The 21,002-nt window shown below is 43.5% G+C and overlaps 1 protein-coding gene across 2 annotated transcripts in view; it reads right to left on the bottom strand.

Annotated features, from left to right (window-relative positions):
- LANCL1 (LanC like glutathione S-transferase 1) overlaps nucleotides 1-21,002 on the bottom strand; it is a 378,881-nt gene that overhangs the window by 194,785 nt on the left and 163,094 nt on the right. For both annotated transcript variants that reach the window (XM_069225656.1, XM_069225657.1), the window contains exon 5: nucleotides 12,461-12,608. In XM_069225656.1, the coding sequence (XP_069081757.1) occupies nucleotides 12,461-12,608 (148 nt within the window). The remainder of the gene's footprint in view (nucleotides 1-12,460; nucleotides 12,609-21,002) is intronic.

Genomic DNA, 21,002 nt, shown 5'->3' with positions numbered 1-21,002 from the left:
CCGTTATGTCCAAGTAGGGGCCCTCGGGGGGAGCGCTAGTGCTCCCCCGGGGGCCTTGCATCCCCCTCCCCTGGGCAGGGATGGAAGGGGAATCGCTTCCTCTTCCACCCCCGCCACCCCCCTACTCCCCTGTGGCATTTGATGACGTCAGTACGCGATCGCACGCTGACCTCATCAGAGGCCTACCATATCGCTATCACGGATCACGTAGAGGGGGTGAGAGAGGCATGAAAGGAGAGAAAGGCCTTTCCTCTCAATTCATGTCTCTCTCAGCATTTCTGCTGCCCTATCGCGATGCGATCGGGCACCAGTAATGCCACTAGACACCAGGGAAACTGTTGTTTCTTTGTATTCACACATAAGGGGAGTGGCTCCTTGGGCAAGGGCTGCTCCCCAGGGGGTCAATTTATTTGTATGCCATTTCTGCCCAAGCCGCTAGACACCAGGAAAAAAAATCATTTGTTCAGTTAATTTTTTTTATATGTGGGGAACAACCCCTTAGGGAAGGGTCGCTCCTTTGGGGGGCAAAATTAATTTTAGTCCATTTCTGCCCCATCGGCCTATTTTTAGTAGGCCAATCTGCCCCAAGGGGGGGGGGGGCAGAAACCACTAGGCACCAGGGATTATTTTTTTTGCACCAATTTCACGCAAGGGGAGTGACCCCTTGGGCAAGGGTCGCTACCCTGGGGCGGGAGCATTTCTGCTTAGGGGCAGATCAGCCTATTTCTATTAGGCCAATCTACCCCCGGGGGGACAGAAACCACTTAGGCACCAGGGATTGGTGTGTGTGTATGTGTGTGTTTTGCTTGGGGGGCAGCCGCTTGGGCAAGGGTCGCTTCCCCTGGGGGCACATTACTGTTGGCCATATCTGTCCCCTTTGGGGCCTATTTTTGTAAGGACCCTCTGCCCCCAAGGGGGCAGAAAGCCCATCAGAAACCAGGGAAGATTATTTTTTTCAAAATAAGAAGGTGGGGGTATGGGCATACCCCCACCCCGAAGAAATGGGGCCAAAGTTGTTCTGCCCACCAGTGGGCAGATGGGTCAGCTAACCCGATCCACAACCTGGGGGGGGGGCAGGGTCAAGAAAGTCTACTAGATGCCAGGGAATTATTATTATTTTTTTTTTTTAAATAGTGGGGTGGTGGCTACCAACCAGTATGGGCATGGTTATGCCCCCACCCCAACTGAAGGGGGTAACAGTCTTTCAGCTCTCCCCCCGCACACTAAACATCTTATCCCACGGCAAGCAAGAGGACATTTGATTATTTTGGGTTTTGGTTTGGTCTACATTTTTTTTAGACTTTGGGACGCTGCCATGTAGAAAAATCCACAAGACCTAGGCACATCTGAAAACTAAACATCTGGGTGAGTCGAGGGTGGTGTGCTTCACATGCACCCCGCACCAGTGCCTTATCCACAATGCCCTGCAAACCTCCAACTTTGCTGGAAATCACACATTTTTTCCTCATTTTTGTGATGGAACCTTCAGGAATCTGCTTGAATCCACAAAATTCGTATCACCAAGCATTGTCTCATCTATACCGATAAAAATTCTGCCTCACTTGTCAGCATAGAATTTTTTTTTTTTTTTTTTCAAACTGCCCTTCTGGCCCCACCTAGGTTCCCCCTCATTTTCAACATGTTTTTGCCTCTTCCCTGTCACAGGCACTTGGCCCACCTACACAAGTGAGGTATCATGTTTACCAGGAGACTGAGGGGAACATTGGGTGGTAGGAAATGTGTCCCGGTGCGGTGACACAAACAGAAATGTGGGACCATTTTGATTTTTAGCTAAATTTGAGGTTTGCTGAGGATTCTGGATAAGAAAACACTGGGGGATCCACGCAAGTCACACCTCCCTTGACTCCCTCAGGTGTCTAGTTTTCAGAAATGTCTGGGCTTGGTAGGTTTCCCTTTATGGCTGCTGAGCTCAGGACCAAAAACGTGGGTGCCCCCCACCCTTGCAAAAACTGGTGGTTTTGTATTTTATAATTTTGATGTCTCCAGATAGTGTTTTGGGGCATTTCCTTTTGCGGGCACTAGGTCTACCCACACAAGTCAGGTACCATTTTTATCGGGAGACTTGGGGGAACGCTGGATGGAAGGAAATTTGTGGCTCCTCTCAGAGGTACCATTTTTATTGGGAAACTTGGGGGTAACACAGAATAGCAGAACAAGTTTTCTTGCCCCTTGTCTTTCTCTACATTTTTTCCTTCCAAATGTAAGACAGTGTGTAAAAAAGACATCTATTTGAGAAATGCCCTGTAATTCACATGCTAGTATGAGGACCCCGGAATTCAGAGATTGGCAAATAACCACTGCTTCTCAACACCTTATTTTGTGCCCATTTTGGAAATACAAAGGTTTTCTTGTTACCTATTTTTCACTCTTTATATTTCACCAAATGAACTATACCCGGTATAGAATGAAAACCCATTGCAAGGTGCAGCTCATTTATTGGCTCTAGGGTTCTTGATAAACCTACAAGCCCTATATATTCCCGCAACCAGAAAAGTCCAGCAGACGTAACTGTATATTACTTTCACAAATCTGACATTGCAGGAAAAAGTTAAAGAGTAAAACGTGGAGAAAAATGCCTGTTTTTTTCAGCTCAATTTCAATATTTTTTAATTTCAGCTGTTATTTTCTGTAGGAAAACCTTGTAGGATCTACACAAATAACCCCTTGCTGAATTTAGAATTTTGTCTACTTTTCAGAAATGTTTAGATCTCCAGGATCCAGCATTGGTTACATACCCATTTCGGTCACTAACTGGAAGGAGGCTTAAAGCACAAAATATAGTAAAAATGGGGTATGTTCTAGTAAAATGCCGAAATTGTGTTGAAAAATGTGGTTTTCTGATTCAAGTCTGCCTGTTCTTGAAAGCTGGGAAGATGTTGATTGTAGCCCTGCAAACCATTTGTTGATGCCCTAGTCAGGGAAAAAATCACAAGCCTTCTTCTGCAGCCCTTTTTTCCCAATTATTTGAAAAAAACTAAATATTTGCTGTATTTTGGCTAATTTCTTGGTCTCCTTCGGGGGAACCCACAAACTCTGGGTACCTTTAGGAATCCCTAGGTTGTTGGAAAACAGGGACGCAAATTTGGCATGGGTAGCTTATGTGGACAGAAAGTTATGAGGGCTTAAGCGCGAACTGCCCCAAATAGCCAAAAAGAAAATAAGTTACTTGCCTGTAACTATAGTTCTCCAGTATTGTAATCTTTCATAAATTTACGTGCTTGAATCATTCCCAGTCGTCGAGATGGGAGTCCCCGGTACCTTAAAAAAGGCAATGTCCCAAAGACATAACATCTATAACTAACAAATTCTCTTCATTTGAATAACCCATCCAAGTCTTTATTTAAAAAAGGACCAAACTTGAGCCTTAGCCAATCAGAGAGTACTACCCTCTAGAACCCTCCTTAGAGAAGCTCCAGCACCTCAGATTTTCTAAGCACTAGTGCACTAATCGAGAGTTAAACATATGATATGCCAAGGTGAGCTTTCCCTGGGAGGCGGGTGGGTCGCATGTGAATCTATGAATAGTTACAGGTAAGTAACTTATTTTCTTACTACAGTATTGGAATTTTCATAGATTCACATGCTTGAATCAGACTAAAAAGCAGTATTAAGAGCACATTGCATTAATTGTACATTCCAACCCCTCAATCAGAGATTGTCGAGCTATACTTAATAGCATGAGAAAAACATAATGCTCCGTATATACAACATTCTACATTTTGCAGATACTTATATATTATGGCAAAGGAATACATGCAAAGAGAACAAAGCAAATTTAAAACCATGCAATGTGCAAAGAAGAAAAAACGATGGAGGGAGGCAATGTGAGCTCACTGGAACAGATGCCACAGGACCGCCTGACCCACTGCTGCATCTCCTTTAGGAATAGCATCTGGACAACAGTGCCTCGTAAAGGTGTGAATCGTCTTCCAGGTGGCTGCTCTGCAAATGTCCTGCAGGGGTACACCTGCAAACAGTGCCATGGACGTTGAGACAGTTCTCGTAGAATGCGCCCTTACTGAGGATTGTAAAAGCTTTCCAGCTGCTTGGTGGCAATAGTTTATAGCCGCTACTGTCCATCTGGCTATACTTCTCTTAGAAAGTGCCTGTCCTTTCCTAGGGGCACTATATGCACAAACAATTGAGTAGACCTTCTAAAACTCTTGGTTCTTTCCAAGTAAAATTTAAGGTTCCTTTTGATGTCGAACGAACGGAGAGCTCTCTCCGCTGGAGACGTTGGGTTCGGAAAGAAAGATTTTAGAACCACCAGTTGGTTAATATGAAAGTCTGATGGCACCTTTGGCACTAACTTGGAGTTTGTACAAAGTATGACTTTATCTTGTTTAAATTGGAGGAAAGGCTCCTGAATAGTGAACGCCTGGATCTCACTGACCCGCCTGGAGAAGTAAGGGCTAGAAGCAGAGCCACCTTCCACAATAAATGCCTCAGATCCGCTCTGTGTATCGATTCAAATGGATGTTTCATAAGTTTAGAAAGAACCGTGTTGAGTTGCCAGGACGGTAGAGGAGGCCTTACTGGCAGAAAAACTCAAAAGAGCCCTTTGAGAAACTGCTTATTTAATTTAGATGACCACAGAGATGGAGCCATAGGCGTACGTCTGTGGCGAGATATCGCCGCCAAGTGCACCCTAATGGATGCATGTGCCAAGCCTGCAGATGCCAGATGGAGAAGATAGGGTAGTATCTGCTCCGGCGGTGCTAATAGCGGATCAATGCGCTCTTTCTGAAACCACACACAAAATCTCTTCCATTTCAATGAGTACGATTTGTTGGTGCTCTCAGCCCTGGCCTTTGCCAAAATATCCTGACACTCAGGGAGAATGTCTAAATGGGCAAACTCATTGTGTTCAGGAGCCAGGCCACTAACTTGAGTGATATGGGGTCTGGGTGCAAAATCTGGCCCTCGTTTCTCATAAGGAGCTGTGGTGACACTTTCAGCGGAATGTGGTCCGCCTCCGAGAACAGGAGGAGCTCCGAAAACCAATGTTGGCAGGGCCAAAATGGAGCTATCAGGATGAGTCTGCAATGTTCCTGTTTGATCTTCGCAAGCACCCTTGATATCAGAGGAATGGGTTGAAAAGCGTAGGCAAATATTCCGCACCATGCCATCGAAAATGCATTCCCGCAAGAGCCCGGATGGTGAACCCAACTTGCGTAATAGCGGCCTTTTGGTGTTCTGCGGGGTTGCAAACAGATCAAGTTTGGGTTTGTCCCATCTTCTGAAGACCTGGTTGAGCACGCCCTGATTCAATTCCCATTCGTGACAGGAGGACGTTAGTCTGCTGAGAATGTCTGCTGTCTCATTCTGCTTTCCTGGTAATGTTCTGCTCGTAGACTGATGCCATTACGAATGGCCCAATCCCAAATCGCCTGCCATTCCCGAGACAGGTGGAGAGATTTTGTTCCCCCTTGTCTGGTTAAATAATGCATTGCTGCAGTATTGTCGGTCCTTATGAGAACTGTTGTGTGTTCTATCCACGGAAGAAAAGCCTGCAGGACCAAGAAGATCTCTCTCAACTCTAGAAAGTTGATATGATACTTTTGGAAGGAGTTGCTCCACTTCCCACTGATTTAAAGATCTTGAAGATGCGCTCCCCACCCCTCTAGGGAAGCGTCCGTGGTGATGACAAATGGAGGTCGATGTGGCAGGAAAGGAAGACCAACTGCTAGGTTCCGCTGACTTTTCCACCGGTGTAGAGCCTGGACCATCCGAAGAGTGACAATGATGAGATTGTCAAACGAGTTGTCTCTCTGTAACCACTGGAAATCTAATTCCTCCTGCAGGCGACAAAAGGGACTACTCTATGCAAGAAGACATCATCCCCGTAAGGGATTTGTAAGTGCGTACAGAAAAATACTTTTTTCTTTGCACTCTGCTTGCCAAGGTAACGAGTTTCGCTTGTCTCTCCATCGACGGGAATGCTCTGTCTTTGATGGTGTCGATTTTTGCTCCTAGGAAGGTTGTTACCCTTATAGGTAAGATGTTTGACTTGTTGTGATTCAGAGTTAGACCCAGCTTGCCAAATAATGCTATGCAAGCTGTTGTTGAGTTGTGAGCTGCTTGAGACGACCGCGCCTTGATGAGCCAATCGTCTAGGTAGGGAAAAATTCGTATTTTCTTCTTTCTTAGAAAAGTCGCCACCAGAGCTAGGCACTTTGTAAAGATCCTGGGGGCGGACTTCAAGCCGAATGGAAGGACTTTGAATTGGAAATAACTACCGGCTACCACGAAGCACAGATACTTACTGTGGGCAAGTGAAATTGGAATATGAAAATATGCGTTCTGCAGGTCCAGAGACGTCATGTAATCTCCATGATTCATGCGGAGAAGAATATCTTGCAATGTGACCTTGCGAAAGCCTGGGCAAGACTGCAGTTACCGTAGCTGTATTTCTCATTACTTTGAGACCTTCCTCCCAGATGTATCCAACTGTAGGTATAGAGCGAACACTCTTTTGATACGGCTCCTTGAAGTCGTATACAAAACAATCCATCTGCTTAAATGGCATAGGTATCCCAAATCTCTTTGCTGCCCTTTCAATCAAATTATGGAAACCCCCAATATCTCCAGGGGGGAGAATCTACAGGTTTAGGTGACGGAGAAGAGGGTGTTGGCAATATATTTTGTCCCAATCCGAGTTGTCCTGCAATTCCCCTTCTTCTCTCTCTTCATCCAAAAAGTCCGGAACCTGTATGAAGGACCTCTGCGGGGTACTTCTGGTCGATCTAGGGGATGCTCTAGGTTGTGGCACTGGAGTAGCAGGCATGGAAGGAGGAGGCGCTGTCTGTATGTCCGGCTGCGGCACTGACGGAAATCTCCTCTTGTAATCTGACAACATCGACTGTAGGTCAGATATAAGAGAACTCAGAACACACACCATCTCCTCTGGAATATAAGTCTGCTGTTGCTGAGGATAATAATACTGCTGGTAATATTCGTCATCATCTTCTTGGCACTTTACATGAAGCTGCGAAGGGCTATAGGCTGCCTCGAACGGCCCATCATCATCTGAATCTTCTTCTAGATGAGTCGGGATTAACGGATGTAGCCCCTGGAGTGATATTCCCTTTTCCAGCTGCAGACTGCACTTTCTTTTTCTTCGCTGACAGTGTCGACAACAGTATCGTCAACGGAGTCATCTCTGGCAATCCAAGTGCCCCGTGTCGTTTTGATCTTTAGCGTCGACGGTCTAGGTTTTGTCACCGTCGTCATGGACGTCGTTGACGAGGAAGAAGTTACCATCGCCAGGCAGGTTACTGTTGTCGTCGTCACCAACGATGTAGCCACTGTGTACATCCTCGTCGTCGACGGAGTCGATTAACTCGTGTGTCTTTATTTGCTGTCCTGCATACTCTCTTTCCCCATTCCTAACACACTACAGATGTCCATTATTGAACACACGTTTGGTACCCTTATGTTGCTATTCAGATGCCTTGATAGTACAGAGGGGTGCTGTGTACTCCCCACAAGTTGTGTGCAAGATTTGTGTAGCCTGTTGTGTGTTAAGCAACATCACCATGCAATGGGGCTTATATTTTGACTTTACTCTTGATCTGTGCCCACATGAAGGTACCAGTGGTAGGGTACAAAATAGAGGTCATGGTATACTGGTGCAGGATCGACTAGGTAACTAATTTTTACTTGAGCAGCTAATTTGGTTTCTGGCTTTATACAGTTGGACATTGTCTTCTCGATGACGAATGGGGGACAACTACACTGTTAATGTATACCATCCTGAGATTAGACTGTATGGTTACCATCATTTCACAAACTTATTATGGTCTATTTATTATAACATTTACACTTCACTCTCACTATCATTGAAATGCTTTTTCACCTACAAGACTTAGTTATATTCAGTCATATAGTAGAGTCAATCTTGAACGCATACTTAGTTAAGACCTTAATTTTGTATTTTCAGTCAGGTACACAACCACTCCCTTGAATGATCTGCATGTTCTCCTTAAGCGTTTTCTCCCTCCTTCTTGCAGAGGTTTCCTTCTCACATGCAGAGGGCTCCTTCCCGTATGCAGGTTTTTATTTTTACTCATGAAGAGTCCCCACCCCACCTGATGGGCGGAGAGCTTTGCTTAAGGGGCCGAGGTTCCAGAGTCTGGGCATATAAATGTATCTACTTCAACAAACAGGGAACTTACATACAGAGACAGGAAGTCAGACACTTTCTGTCCATTGTGAGAAATCTTTTCACCATAACAACACTCTTCCACATCCATGCTCGTTTTAAAACACCAAACAGGACTGAAGGAGCAGATTAGAGACCCCCAAATTCACTGATGAAGAGCTGAAAGTGATTTGTAATAGGCTCCTCCATAATTATTACCAGCGATATGGGAATCTAATTAGCCAGCTGAGCAATGCAGGATAGCCACAAATTTAGAGGGACATCAGCATGTGCTGCTGCACAGTGGGTGTCCCCACCCGGCATGGGAACGAGTTCTGCAAGCATTTTGAGGACCTTTGCACTTGGGCCAGCAAATTCTTTATTTGTCCTTTCAGCCAGATATCTGGCAGGCCTAGATGACAGCCTGGCCTACCTACAGGATCAGCTGGAAGGGTTTGCGCAGCATAGAGGTGATGTGTTATTTTTAAATTTTGAATAAGAGAATTTGAGTTGTGAAGATTTCGTCAAGTCATTGTTCAAAAGGAGGTTTGGTCTTATAATCTTTGTTACCTCTATCTTCTGTTATTTATGTTTATGAATGCAAATGGGATTTATTTTTAAATATCTTAATTAAAAATTTTACTACTTCAATACATTGCCAATCGCCAATGCTTCTTTAGTGCAGCATTACTGTATCCAAAAGTCAAAAGAAAAACATAATCCAATAACATGAACCACAATACCAAAATCATGATGCGTGCATCACTGTCTCACCACTGCAAAAAAAATGCTTTCCTGACTGTTCTTACAGTAGGACGCAACCACCTCCGTCATCTTGAATTCCACCTTTCTGCCCAATGGGTCCTCAACAATCAACATATCCACTCAGGTCCCTCCTCAATAGGTTCCTATGTGGCACCCTCTTCTCTTGTTTTTCGTGTATAGAGGTACAGGCTCTGGTCATGGGGGACGTTCATCAGTTCTGGGATTTAATTTCTCTAAGTAATTGTCTCAGAGCACTAGGCAGTCCGTCCCGCCTCTCCAGATCATAGCGCATGGAAAACGGGCAACTCTACCTTAGCCCACTTTGGTGCACCAGTGATGCAGAGGCGGTGAAGCCTCAGATTTCCATTTCATGGCTATACATCTTTTTGTTAGGATCATACATGCGGTCACTTCTGATATACATTGTACTACCTGTGACCAATACTGAGATGTCGACAGACAGGACCACACCATTTGCATAAAGTCTGCAATGTCTGCCATAAGGGGAGGCAGGAAGTCCGTGCCCCTGGCTAAATCCTCATCACTAAGGTCAGATAAGTGTGGTGGATAACATTAAATTGGACAAATCTAAATTTCGCATTTCTCAAAATCTGTTTGATGGATTGTAAGCAATGGGCCCGTGTCTTGTTCAATATGTCACAGCTTAGTGCATAGCTGCACCACTCCCTGAGTTTCGAAGTCCTTTTGGTGTAACGTTGCCACAACGCCCCGTAAATGTACGTTATGTTCTTTTCAGTTCCACCATTAGGCAATGGTGCCATTGTGTGTGTGTGTGTGTGTGGGGGGGGGGGGGGGGGGGGGGGGAGAGAAAGGGGTATGTTCTGATTATTTCCCACGTGGCCAACTGTACTTTTTTCAGAACGGAATACTGCAGAAAAAGCCCTGGCCCCAGGCCACATTTGATCGTCATATCTTCAAAAGTTTTCAGCTTGCTGTCTGTTGTTAGATCTGCCCAAACCTGTACCCCCGCCTCCATCCAGTCCCCTATCCGATACAATGTGCAAATGGAAGGACACTGCAGCATCGCCCTTATGGGGACACTTGGAGCACATGGGTTATCCTACTGCACTTATAAAGAACTGGTCTTCAGTAGTGCACAGCCACTCGTAATAGTATGTTGCTTAATTCACCAAATGGAGTAGTACCCAGCAGGAAGTGCAGGAGTTAGCGTCCTTCCAATTCTTCAAATATTTCTGCTCATTCCGGGGTACGAATGTACCCCCGCCAATGCATTGGACACTGTAGCTGTAGCGCAGCATAGTACAGCTCGTTCCTAAGGGCTCCTAGATCACACTCGGCCAGCGAGGCGTATAACTTATCAAGTGAGACTTGGCACCTACCATGGTCCCACACCTGTGAGGAGAGTATGTGTTGCACGTCGCTGAAGAAATTCCTCTTCAGACCACTGGGATGTCCGTGAAGTAATAAAGAAGTCTAGGGACTATTAGTATTTTCACAATAAAAACTCTTCCCAACTTAGACAACAGCAGCCAAATCCAAAAAGGGTGCAAGCAAAGAATTGAGTTCAACGCCCGGACTACGTTGCTTTCAGTTAGATCAGTCTCAGCATGATAAATTTGTATCCATGGTAGTCCCACTCTAAGGAGGTCCCCTCTTTCAGTTTTGGTCACTGGAGACAGTGGGAATAAGCATGATTTGTTCCAATTATTCTGGAGCACAGATACCTGCCCAAACTCATCAAACAGTGACATTATTGGTGGCAGCACCGCTGGATCAGCTCTGAGGTCAATTAAGGCATCATTAACATGTAACAACACAATGAGCCTGGATCCCTTTCCTGCAATCCCCCCTGCAGGGTATGCGTAACAGTAGGCCTGCCTATGGCTCTCCATGGCCAGAGCAAGGAGTATGGGGGAAAGGGAGCATCCCTGACTGGTACCTCTGCTGATGGGAAGTGGGTCTGACATAACCTCTTCTGTAAGCACCTGTGCCATTGGCTACAGTAACAACACCCACTGTATCAAGTTCAGTTCCATGCCCAGCTTCTTCAGTATCGCCATGAGTTATGGCTACCCTAGGTTTTCAAATACCTCCTCAATATCTAGTTAGGCAACCTAGCAATGCGTATCCGTGCGTCATTCCCAATTCATAACCCAGAACAGTCAGCGCAAGTTAAGGGAAGTGTTATGTCCTGGAATAAATGCATTCTGGTCTGGGTGTACCACCGTGCTGAATATCAGAAACAGGTGGTTGGCAAGTACCTTACCCAGAACCTTGTAATCTAGATTTAACTATGGTAATGGATGATATGATGTCACCTTTGGGGAATCCCAGTTTCGAGAGTAGCACTACCAAAGAGACTCTTGTTGAGTCTGAGAGGACACACTTTCTCGCAGCTGTCTCATACACTTTAGCATCCGAGGTGCTAACTGCGATTGTCAACCTAAACATGTTATTGTAACTTAAGCATGAAATAAAACCAAGTAAAAAAAAAACAGCATCTCACGTAACTTTGATCCGAAGAAATATTTTGATGGTCTTCGTATGCTACTCAACAGAAACCGTGGAGTAACAGAAACGCTTGCAAAGTGATTTTTCTGAAGAGAACAACCGTTTTTCATGATTTTACGGCATACGCTAACATACAAAGCTAGTGGTTAGTTGATCTGATAAGGTTATATTCACAGACAAGTAAGTAGCCATATCGGATTTCTGGTACAAATCTTAAAAGCAAGTAGTCCTTAGAAACTTGGTTAGAATGTGAAATAATATCCATTGACGGCTCTCCCCGAAACATGAGCATAACAAAATCAATAATAATAAATAATGATTATCAGTGTATAAACCACATTTTTGGCTCGTAAAGCAGGTTTTCTAGCAATGTACATGTTGTAGAAGTGCAAGTGCTCAACATATGTAGCATTCTTCAGCAGAATAATAACAAAGACACTTGCTTCTGCTCTATCCTGTATATTTCTAGTCTCTCCTGCCTACAATAATGCAACACAATACATGGGAACGCTTCCAAATGAGTGCCTTAAGAGCTGCACTTCAATCTGAGGAGCCAAAGTGTAAACATGTTTGTATGACTTAATCAACAATTGTTCTTAATTGTTGATACTTTTGCAGTGCTTTTACAAGAATGCCCACAATATGAATCTTCTTCTTTCAGTGTTGCAGTCAAATCCGAAATCCCTAGTTCAGCCAAGACTTTATATTCAACTAATGTCCTTCCAGGTGTAGTGGAGAAAAGTCAGCATGTGGGTGCTTTATGTTACAGAGTCATACAAGATTGTTGTGCCCATTACAACAGGTCATGTTCATAATATGGTGGAAATGATTGTATTCTTGCTAGATGGACCAAACCTCACCTTATCAGAAATGCTCTAATAAAGGTAGTTTTCCAAATACTCGGTACTCGAAGGGCATCAAAGATTGGACACTAGCTCCTGACACTTACACCATAAAAAGTACTTACTAAACAACCTTACAGGTTTACTTTATGCTTTTTTCCAGTGATTTATCTACACAAGAACATGAAGTCTGCACCTGATGGATGTAGGTTGCGGGGATCTTTTCCTCTCCAAACTGTCTGTTAACGAAGAGCAAAGCATAGAGGTACCCCATGCGTCCATACAGTAGCTCGTCTGGCACCCGGGAGTCGAGTTTCACTGCAGACTGGTGTAGCTGAAGCAGGCTGGAAGCAAAAGAAACATATTCGAGCAAGGCTGTAATGTTCAAGACCAGAAGGTTCGATCAAGGGACATTAGGATTCAAATGGGCATACCCCAATTGCCTTGTGAAATTCACTGACCACAAAATTATTTTCGACATATAATTAAAAGTGGAAGATATGCAATTTATAATTCTCAAAAGGGCTGTATCCCATGTCAGCTCGGACAGTAGGGAGATGTGATTTTGACAATAAGAATCCACACAAACAAATAATATGTATTAATGCTCAGATTGCCTAACATCTTTAATTATGTAAAAAGGAATGGGCACTACCAATCTGGCGGTGGCAATATTTTAAATTAGTTTATCTGAAAAAAACTTTTTATATTTAACATATGTAGACCTTTAGAGCGCTTCTGACAGAATGGATTCCCCAGCCTGCTCAAGGCCCTCTAAGTTGTTTGTCACAAATCTGTCATGATAGAAATAATTTGGCTGCTAATATAAAGGCCACAGGCCAGATTTGGTATGGACTCCAAAGCAGACTGAAATGCATAATACATGTGTATGGGAAATAAGCAAGTAACCTATGGGAATATTCATTGTATTCAATGACATACTACATAGCATTCTAATAGCATTAAATCATCAATTATTGTCTGTTTGTCTACCCCATCTTTTTTATAAGTTATTGAAACTGAATAATTACCTTTCACTGAAAACAGACTTTATAGGGTGACTAACCGGTTTTAAGTCTTTTTGCATGGCAAAACACACTCAAAAACAATGGTGCAATATACTTGTTGCCTAAAATAAACAAAGACCAGAGTGTGGACGGTGCATCAAAAGAGCTCTAAAGGAGCTCCTCGAACCACTCCAATCATCTAACTGCATTATACAGAAAGATACGTGGCTGAAGCTGCCCTGCTTGAGTTGCCAGCAGCTGCAAGAAATCTAAGCCAGCACTCACTACTGTAGGGAGACCAGCAGCGTAGATGAGCAGTAGGCAAGACCCAGTCGGCGCTACATAGGAGGAGTAGGAGGCCTCAGATCAGGGTGTTCCAGAAACCTGGAGATTGACACTGAACCTGGTGGTTGCAAGAGGTAGACAGCATTGGGTGAACATCACTGCCAGGAGGCAAGGACGACCTGCGACTCAATGACCTGCCATCTATCCTGGGTAATGGTACGAAAATGCTACCTACCTTCTTTTACCTCTGCTGAGGAGGATCCAAACTAGACCTCCGAAGAGGAAGGTGTCCCTACTACCATTTTGGGTCCAAGGCAAGCAGGCACTGAGAAAAAGCCAGCGGTAGCCTCAGATTAATCGAGGGTGGGGCCCATTCTGGGCTTTGTTGGAAATTCTAGTTGCTGCAGTCTGGCACAGGCCTGGACACTAAACCTGGCCTGCAGCTTATAGTAGCAGCCCTGACCAGACCGATCATTGGCTCAAGCGTTGAGATGCATCTCTTTGACCTGATGCCTCTGTGGTTGGCTGTGACGGGGGTCATTCCCCTTCCCACTGATGAGGAGACGCCACACCAGAGATGCAGACTTTGTTGCGATGGATGCCCTTCTTTCTCACCACTCCTGTCAATATATGATTGAGTATGTTTGGTTTCTGGGAATGCGAGAAGGGCGCAAACAACAAACAATGACACTGACATGTTTAACCACAAGTGGTGACATTGGGGTTGGGAGTGCAGGCAGTCCAGGAGCATTAAAATTACTTGCAGACACCGGTCATCTCCTTGAGGTGCCACTGGGTCCTGAACAGGATTGAGTCTTACTGTGGCTCGTGGCCTTTGTAAGACCCATGAGGTTTTTTTAGGCTGTTCACTGGAAGAGCGAGAATGGGGTGATCAGACCCTTTTATGAGATTTTCTTGAGGACGTAAATAAGTCATCACCATCAGACCCAGACACAGACTACTTTCTAAATTTCAGTTTCTGGAGCCAAATCAACAGCCTTCCTTCTCTGCCTTTCAATGTCTTAGTAGAAAAAGTACAATGTACCTTACAGTCTTCAGCTATATGATCCGAATAAAGGCAATAAATGCAATCCTGATGAGGATCCTCAGAGTGAAATCTCTTTTTACCACAGGTTTTATAGGCCCTGAAGAGACTTTTCTTCTTCTTATCTGACATGACGAGATGAGAAGTCAGATTGGTAGCAAACAAGTACTGGCGTGCAAAGGAAAAAGCACCCAAGCACAGAAATATTGAGAAATATCTAGAAATACATCTAAGTAGGTATAACTGAGCAGAGCTCAGAGGAGACCCCCTAGCACAACGTGTGGTAGAAAATCTGACGAACTGGAGCTTCTCACAGGAGTGTTCTAGAGGGTAAAGCAGCCGGATTGGTTGAAACCTATGTTTTGTCTTTTTTTTAAATTGACTAAGATATGCTACAAAAGTGAAGGGCCTAGGGCCTTCATAAACTATGTTCAACATTACATTGCTACTATAAGGTACCAGGGGACTCACATCTCGATGACGTGGAATGAATCAAGCATGTGAATCTATGGAAGCTCCAATACTGGATTAAATAATTCACACATTGCGTCTACGTTAAGCCTAACTTCTTTTGTTCCAAGCTACAAGAAGGTTAAGCCCAAGATTCGTTTGTGACTTTTGTGGTTCACCCAGACAAGGACTGTGATTATTACTTGAGTAGGGCTCTCACATGTCTCAACTAATAGCCAGATTTCTTGCATCAAAGCTCAGTGGTTGGATCTGGTACTTGCTTTTGTGCAAAGCCTCTCAGTGATTTGTGTAAAATAAAAAACTCCATGATAATAATCTGACATCAAAATCATATTATTTTTAAATCCTTCTTGATTGGCCATATTCTTCCTGTTCCCAAATGTGATTCCTGCCTCATACAGGTGCATCTGTGATACTTGTGTGTAATAAGTGTGGTGGGGCTGAAACAGTTGTGAAGGTAAAGAAGGCTGCAGGAAATTATGAGAGGCTGTTTAATAATAGATGTGGAACGCTGCCATCTTGGGCTCTTCTCAAGATGGTGGTGTTTCAAAATAATTAAAGAAGGCAAGCCTAAGAATAATACAGACACATCTCTTTGATTGTTGCAGATACAAAAATATACCCCATGATTTTGTCTATACTTCTAGACAGGGTAACTGCCTGTATAGTTTGCCCACAACAACATGGATTTGCCTCTGGTACATAGACAATACTTACACAGCTATAACATGATTTGACACTGATAATGGGTTGAATAAAGAGATCAATATGATCTTAGATGCCAAGGAGGCCTTTTATAGGGTCTGGTGTAATATTCTTGGATGGTCATGCATAGGTTGAGATTTGAGGCAAGGTTCACTTGGTGGTTACAGACTCCATACAATAGTCCAACTGCCAGGGTTGTGAAAATGGGTATGGCACCTCATCCAGTATGGATTACACAGAGCGCCCATCAGGGATGACCCATCTTAGTGTAATTGTTTGTAATTTATATAGAACTGTTTCTTCCACATCCTAATGAGCATGTATATTCAACCTGTAGAGATTAAAGGTTTGGAAATGAAATTGTCCACCTAGGTGGCTGATTATGCTATTTTCTCTGCAGCAATTGAGTTGTTATTGAGAATGAATATTCAAATTCACCCAAAATGCAGGTTATTCTGAATTATACATTGGAAACACATGATGATCGTACAGTCAAATATGTTTTCTATTTAGGTACGAAATTGGATAGGCAATAAGTACCAACTATGAGACCCCTTCTAAGAAATGTAAAATGACGGTACTAACGTTTAATGGGATGATTCAACATAAGTAGTATAAATGCACTCCTCTATTTATTTATTCTGATCTCTTCCACTCTTATTCCCAAATTCTTTTGTTTTTATACTGAACTCTACTATTGACAGCTTCATATGGGGCTGCCAGTGAGGTAAAACGACTATCAATTTATCAAAATAAACTCTGATGGGAAGAGGTTGGGCCCTCCCTTATTTAACTACTGGGCAGCCTCGATGGAAAGAAAAAGCAGCCTAGTGTTGGGCAGGCCAGAACATAGTACATTTTAGGCCTTCTTTAAAAAAAAAAAAAAAATTAAAAAAAAAAATCAATGAATATCTTTGTTTCTTCCATTAATAATTTGCGCTCCATGGAAAAAATCACGAGGATAGGATTTTGTTTTTATTTCAGTCCTTCTCTTATTTATTCCTGCTGTCAATTTATTTTTACTCCTTTCCAGTTTCTAACTGCCTTCTATGTAACCTTTCGTTGCATTTGCTTTCTGGTAAAATTGCATTATTTCTCTGACTTCCTGCCATGCCTCTATTCCCAGCCCTCAACCTACGCTTACAAGCAGGCCGGTCCCATCTCATTTCGAAGACCTGCAAAGATGGAGATGTGTATGTTCCTCATTAAGATTTGATTGTAGCAGATAACAAGTTATTGGTGGGCATTTAACAACACATCTCCCCGTTGCTCTGCTCTTCAGACAAATGGCAGAGCTTGGCTGAATGAAGATATTCTACTTCGTAAGTCTGCTATATATTGTGGGTACTCTGTGTTCAGCTTGAAGGTCAGTGTCACATTGCCCTCTTCTTTGTTTTAAGACACCAAGAATGGATTGTGCTAATAAATGGATCACTGCTGTCAGATCAGGCTTATCCCTGGCTCTGCCTAGTCACGGGGAAGAAGCTGCAAAGGTCTTTATATCCATACATAGGGCCGTTGGTGATGATTAGCAAGCAGTGCTGCTAAATGAAAATGCAGCATACATAGTAGAAAAGACAGAGCAGTGGTTGCCTCTTGATGTTTTTGAGCTATATTGTCTACAGGTCATACACCAGCCAAACCTGTGCAGTCTGGGACTGCACACGGGCTCTGAAGATGGTCAGTATATTGTGCCTGGTCTTTCTGCATGAAGGCATCCAAGTCCTATAGACATGCCATTCCAACCATCACATTGTAAAACTAGGAGAAGGGATATTGGTTGCAGCATTGTAAGGAAGGACATTGATTCTTGAGGTGTCCATATGTACAGTGATCTTCGGTGCCACAATCCGGATACCTGAGCATTCAGAAAGCAAAGCCCTACCCATACAATACATTGAAGAACGATGTAATTTTAGATGTGCCTCTTCACTTGGACTGAGAAACGTCTCAGAGTTCAGTTGCAAACCTGCTGGGCAATGCAGAGAAACATACAGTGAGCTGAAGCCATATGATGTGAGGTAAGCTACCAACAGGGGAACAGAAGTGGGTGGTGGGAGTCTAGGGACCTTTCAGACAGACACAATGGCAAACTTACTTACCATGGCCTAAGTCCTCTACATCGGGAGCATTCATTAAAGAAAAGTGCTTAGAGGAACAGCCTGTAGTTATAGTATTTTGATGCCACAATGTCCTTTGGTGGTACTTTTTATGTTATCAGGAGTATCTAATAAGCACACCCCCTACACATTTTTCATATCTCATGTATATGGGAAAGCAAGTTGATGGTTGTCTCATAAGAGTCACAGACTCCCAACTACTATCACAAAGAGATAAATGTAAGCTTATAAAGTTATAAGGTCACTTCACTTGCTTGATACAAAATGCTTCATATACAAATATTACTGCTATAACTCCACCAGTGGAAACATCCCCTCTACCAGAAGGATTAAGGGACCAGGCTGATGGAGTCAAAAAGGCCTCACTCAATACGGTGTTTCAAGTTTTCTATGATGGATCACTTCTCTCTTTCACAAAACACTCAAAAGTAGTGGATCTCAATTGGAATGGATTTTATAAATTCTTCGAGAAAACATGATTATTATTATTTTTTTTTAAAAACAAAACGGACCCAGTAAACATTAATCTTGATAGAGTCTGCTGGTTACAATTACTGGGCAAAGAATGAAGGGAGAGAATCCAGTATAAAAAGCTCTCTGCCAGGTATTTATAACATCTGGAAATTATGATTCACTCACTTGTGTGGGAAACGTATCCACTAAAATAGGCTCAGAAATCTTAACATCTTAAGTGTTTTTGTTTGCCTCACAATACATTCAAAATTGTAAATTGAATCAGTTACTTACCTCTGGTAACAGTCTTGCTAATGGGTACCCTATCTAGCTACAGCTACATCACTTTTGAATATCCCCTAGGTCCCTGATTGCATCTGGAAATTTTGGAGCAGCACTCCTATGCACAGATGTATGTATTGTGCAGCTCTGAGCTAATTTGATATTGATCCAGAAGTGTAAGGGCAGAGTCACATTGGTGCCATTCCTGCACCTGGACATCAGTTTCGTATCTCTTTCCCTCTCTTTTTGTGCCCTCATATGGGGAGTTTAAACAATTGTTGGCAACACATGTAGATCCCTGCCTTGGGACCTTTTTAGATGTTAAAAACAGGGCACTCTAAAGGAGAAGTTGCAAGGGCACTGAGTAATATGCAGCTAGACAGGATATTCACCAGAAAGAGTGTCATTGAAGGGAAGAAATATTTTACTGAGACAAATACTTCCAACCGCAGATTCTTCACTTGAGAAAAGGTACCAACGCAGTACCACCCAAAGGTGGAGGGTCTTTGTAATGAAATCAAGCCTAAACTTCTTGCAGAGCCAATCAGGCAAAAGTTCCTTCTGCCAACCCTGACGGACGACCACATCACAGTCTGGCAGATATCAAGGACAGGCAACTTTGCGCCAATGCAGCGGTAGCGGGCTTGACCCTGGTGGAATAGGCTATCAGACCTTGGCGAGCCCTTCTTACTGGTCATTACCTACCATAGCTTAATGAAGAGGACTATCCACCTTAACATGGCCCCCTTCTGCACAAATCTTCTTTTATTTGTACCAGAAAACATAGCAAAAAGCTGGCAGTCCTCTTGATGGTCATTGGCATGATCAATGTAAACACTTAAAAGATCTCTTCAGGTTGAACCGATGGACCCTCTCCTTCTCTTTAAAGGGGTAAAGGTGTGCAAAGAATGCTGATGAAGCAATCAACGGCCCGATATAGAAGGAAGTCACAACCTTCTGTAAGAAGGCAGCCAAAATCCGGAGCGCAATTTGTCTTGAAATAAGGTGGTGTATACATACGTCAGATGCACTGTAAGCCCCAGCAGCTCACCTACACAACGAGCTAATATCAGTACAATGAGGAGAATGTTTTTTAGAATCAGGGGACGCACAGAGCAATAATGTATGGGCTCAAAGGGAGAGCACACGAGTAATGTCAACACCAAGTTAAGGTCCCATTGTGGTACTACGAATGGAAACATATATGTTAAACCTTCAATAATCCTCATCATAACAGCTGACTTAAATAAGGACTTTTGGTCTGGCAAACACAGAAAGGACAAAAGGGCAGACAAACAACCTTATACAGTGCCCACTGCAAAGCGTTGCTGAGTTAAAGACAAAACAAAATGTAGTCTGGCAGATTTTAAGGGATCTATTTCCCAGGCATCATATCAGGTTAGAAATTGTTTCAAGCACCAGTGTAGATACATTTTGTGGAGGTGTTTCTGGCAGCAAGTTTGCCATCCATCCTGTCAGATGGCAAATCTACTGCAGTCACAGGCCGCAATGCAATCTCTATGTACAAAGTTTTAATTTTCAGAGTTTCAGGTAGCCGACCCTTCAATACTGAGGACCTAAGTGGTAGCCTGATCAGAAGGCAGATGTTAATGCTAAGATCCAGGCACCCCACTATCCTGGCTTAATGGGGAGAAAATGATGATGACTACGGCCAGGTCATTCTTGATTTTCTTCAGAATTTGATATAGGAGAGCTAGAGGCAGGAAGATGTACAGGAATCCCTTGTTCCATTCCAGACAGAATGCTTCACCTAAAAAGTGGTCTTGTGGAAACTCCAACACGCACATGTTAACACTGAGTATACTCGATGCTGGTAAAAAGATCAAGCCCGGACTCTCCCCACAGGTAGAATACGCCATTAATCACCTTGGAATGAAGATGCCAATTGTTATCTTCCAGACAACTTCTGCTTAGTCCATTCTGGCATTTAGAGACCCTGGCAGGTGGCTGTCAACCAGGAAGATTTTCTGGTGTCCCATCCACCTGCTAAGGCACAGAGAACATGATCCAGTAACCCACTCCACCCTGCTTGCCTCTGACTGACAGCAGGAAAGGCCTTAGGAGGTTTATGTGAGTCAGCCCTCCACTGAAGACCAGGGGTCTCAACACAAGAGCGTAAAGATCTGGAGGTTGATAGACTCTGGAGTGAGATTTAATTGCCACAGTATCCTTATTCGCTACTGCACTGTGCAATATTCATTCAATCGAAAGTCAATGAAGTTCTCTAATGTGGCTTGTAAAAGAGCGAAAGCATGGGAGATTTAAAAGCACACTGGTTTCTGCTTTCTGCACCATGTGTCATCGGTTTAGGAGGGTTGACAGTAAACCTACATAAAAAGTATTACAAAA

This window comes from Pleurodeles waltl, chromosome 3_1, assembly GCF_031143425.1.
Source record: "Pleurodeles waltl isolate 20211129_DDA chromosome 3_1, aPleWal1.hap1.20221129, whole genome shotgun sequence".
Classification (NCBI taxonomy): domain Eukaryota; kingdom Metazoa; phylum Chordata; class Amphibia; order Caudata; family Salamandridae; genus Pleurodeles; species Pleurodeles waltl.
The sequence above is the reverse complement of the archived record's forward strand: the minus strand, read 5'-3'. Positions and strand labels throughout refer to the sequence as shown.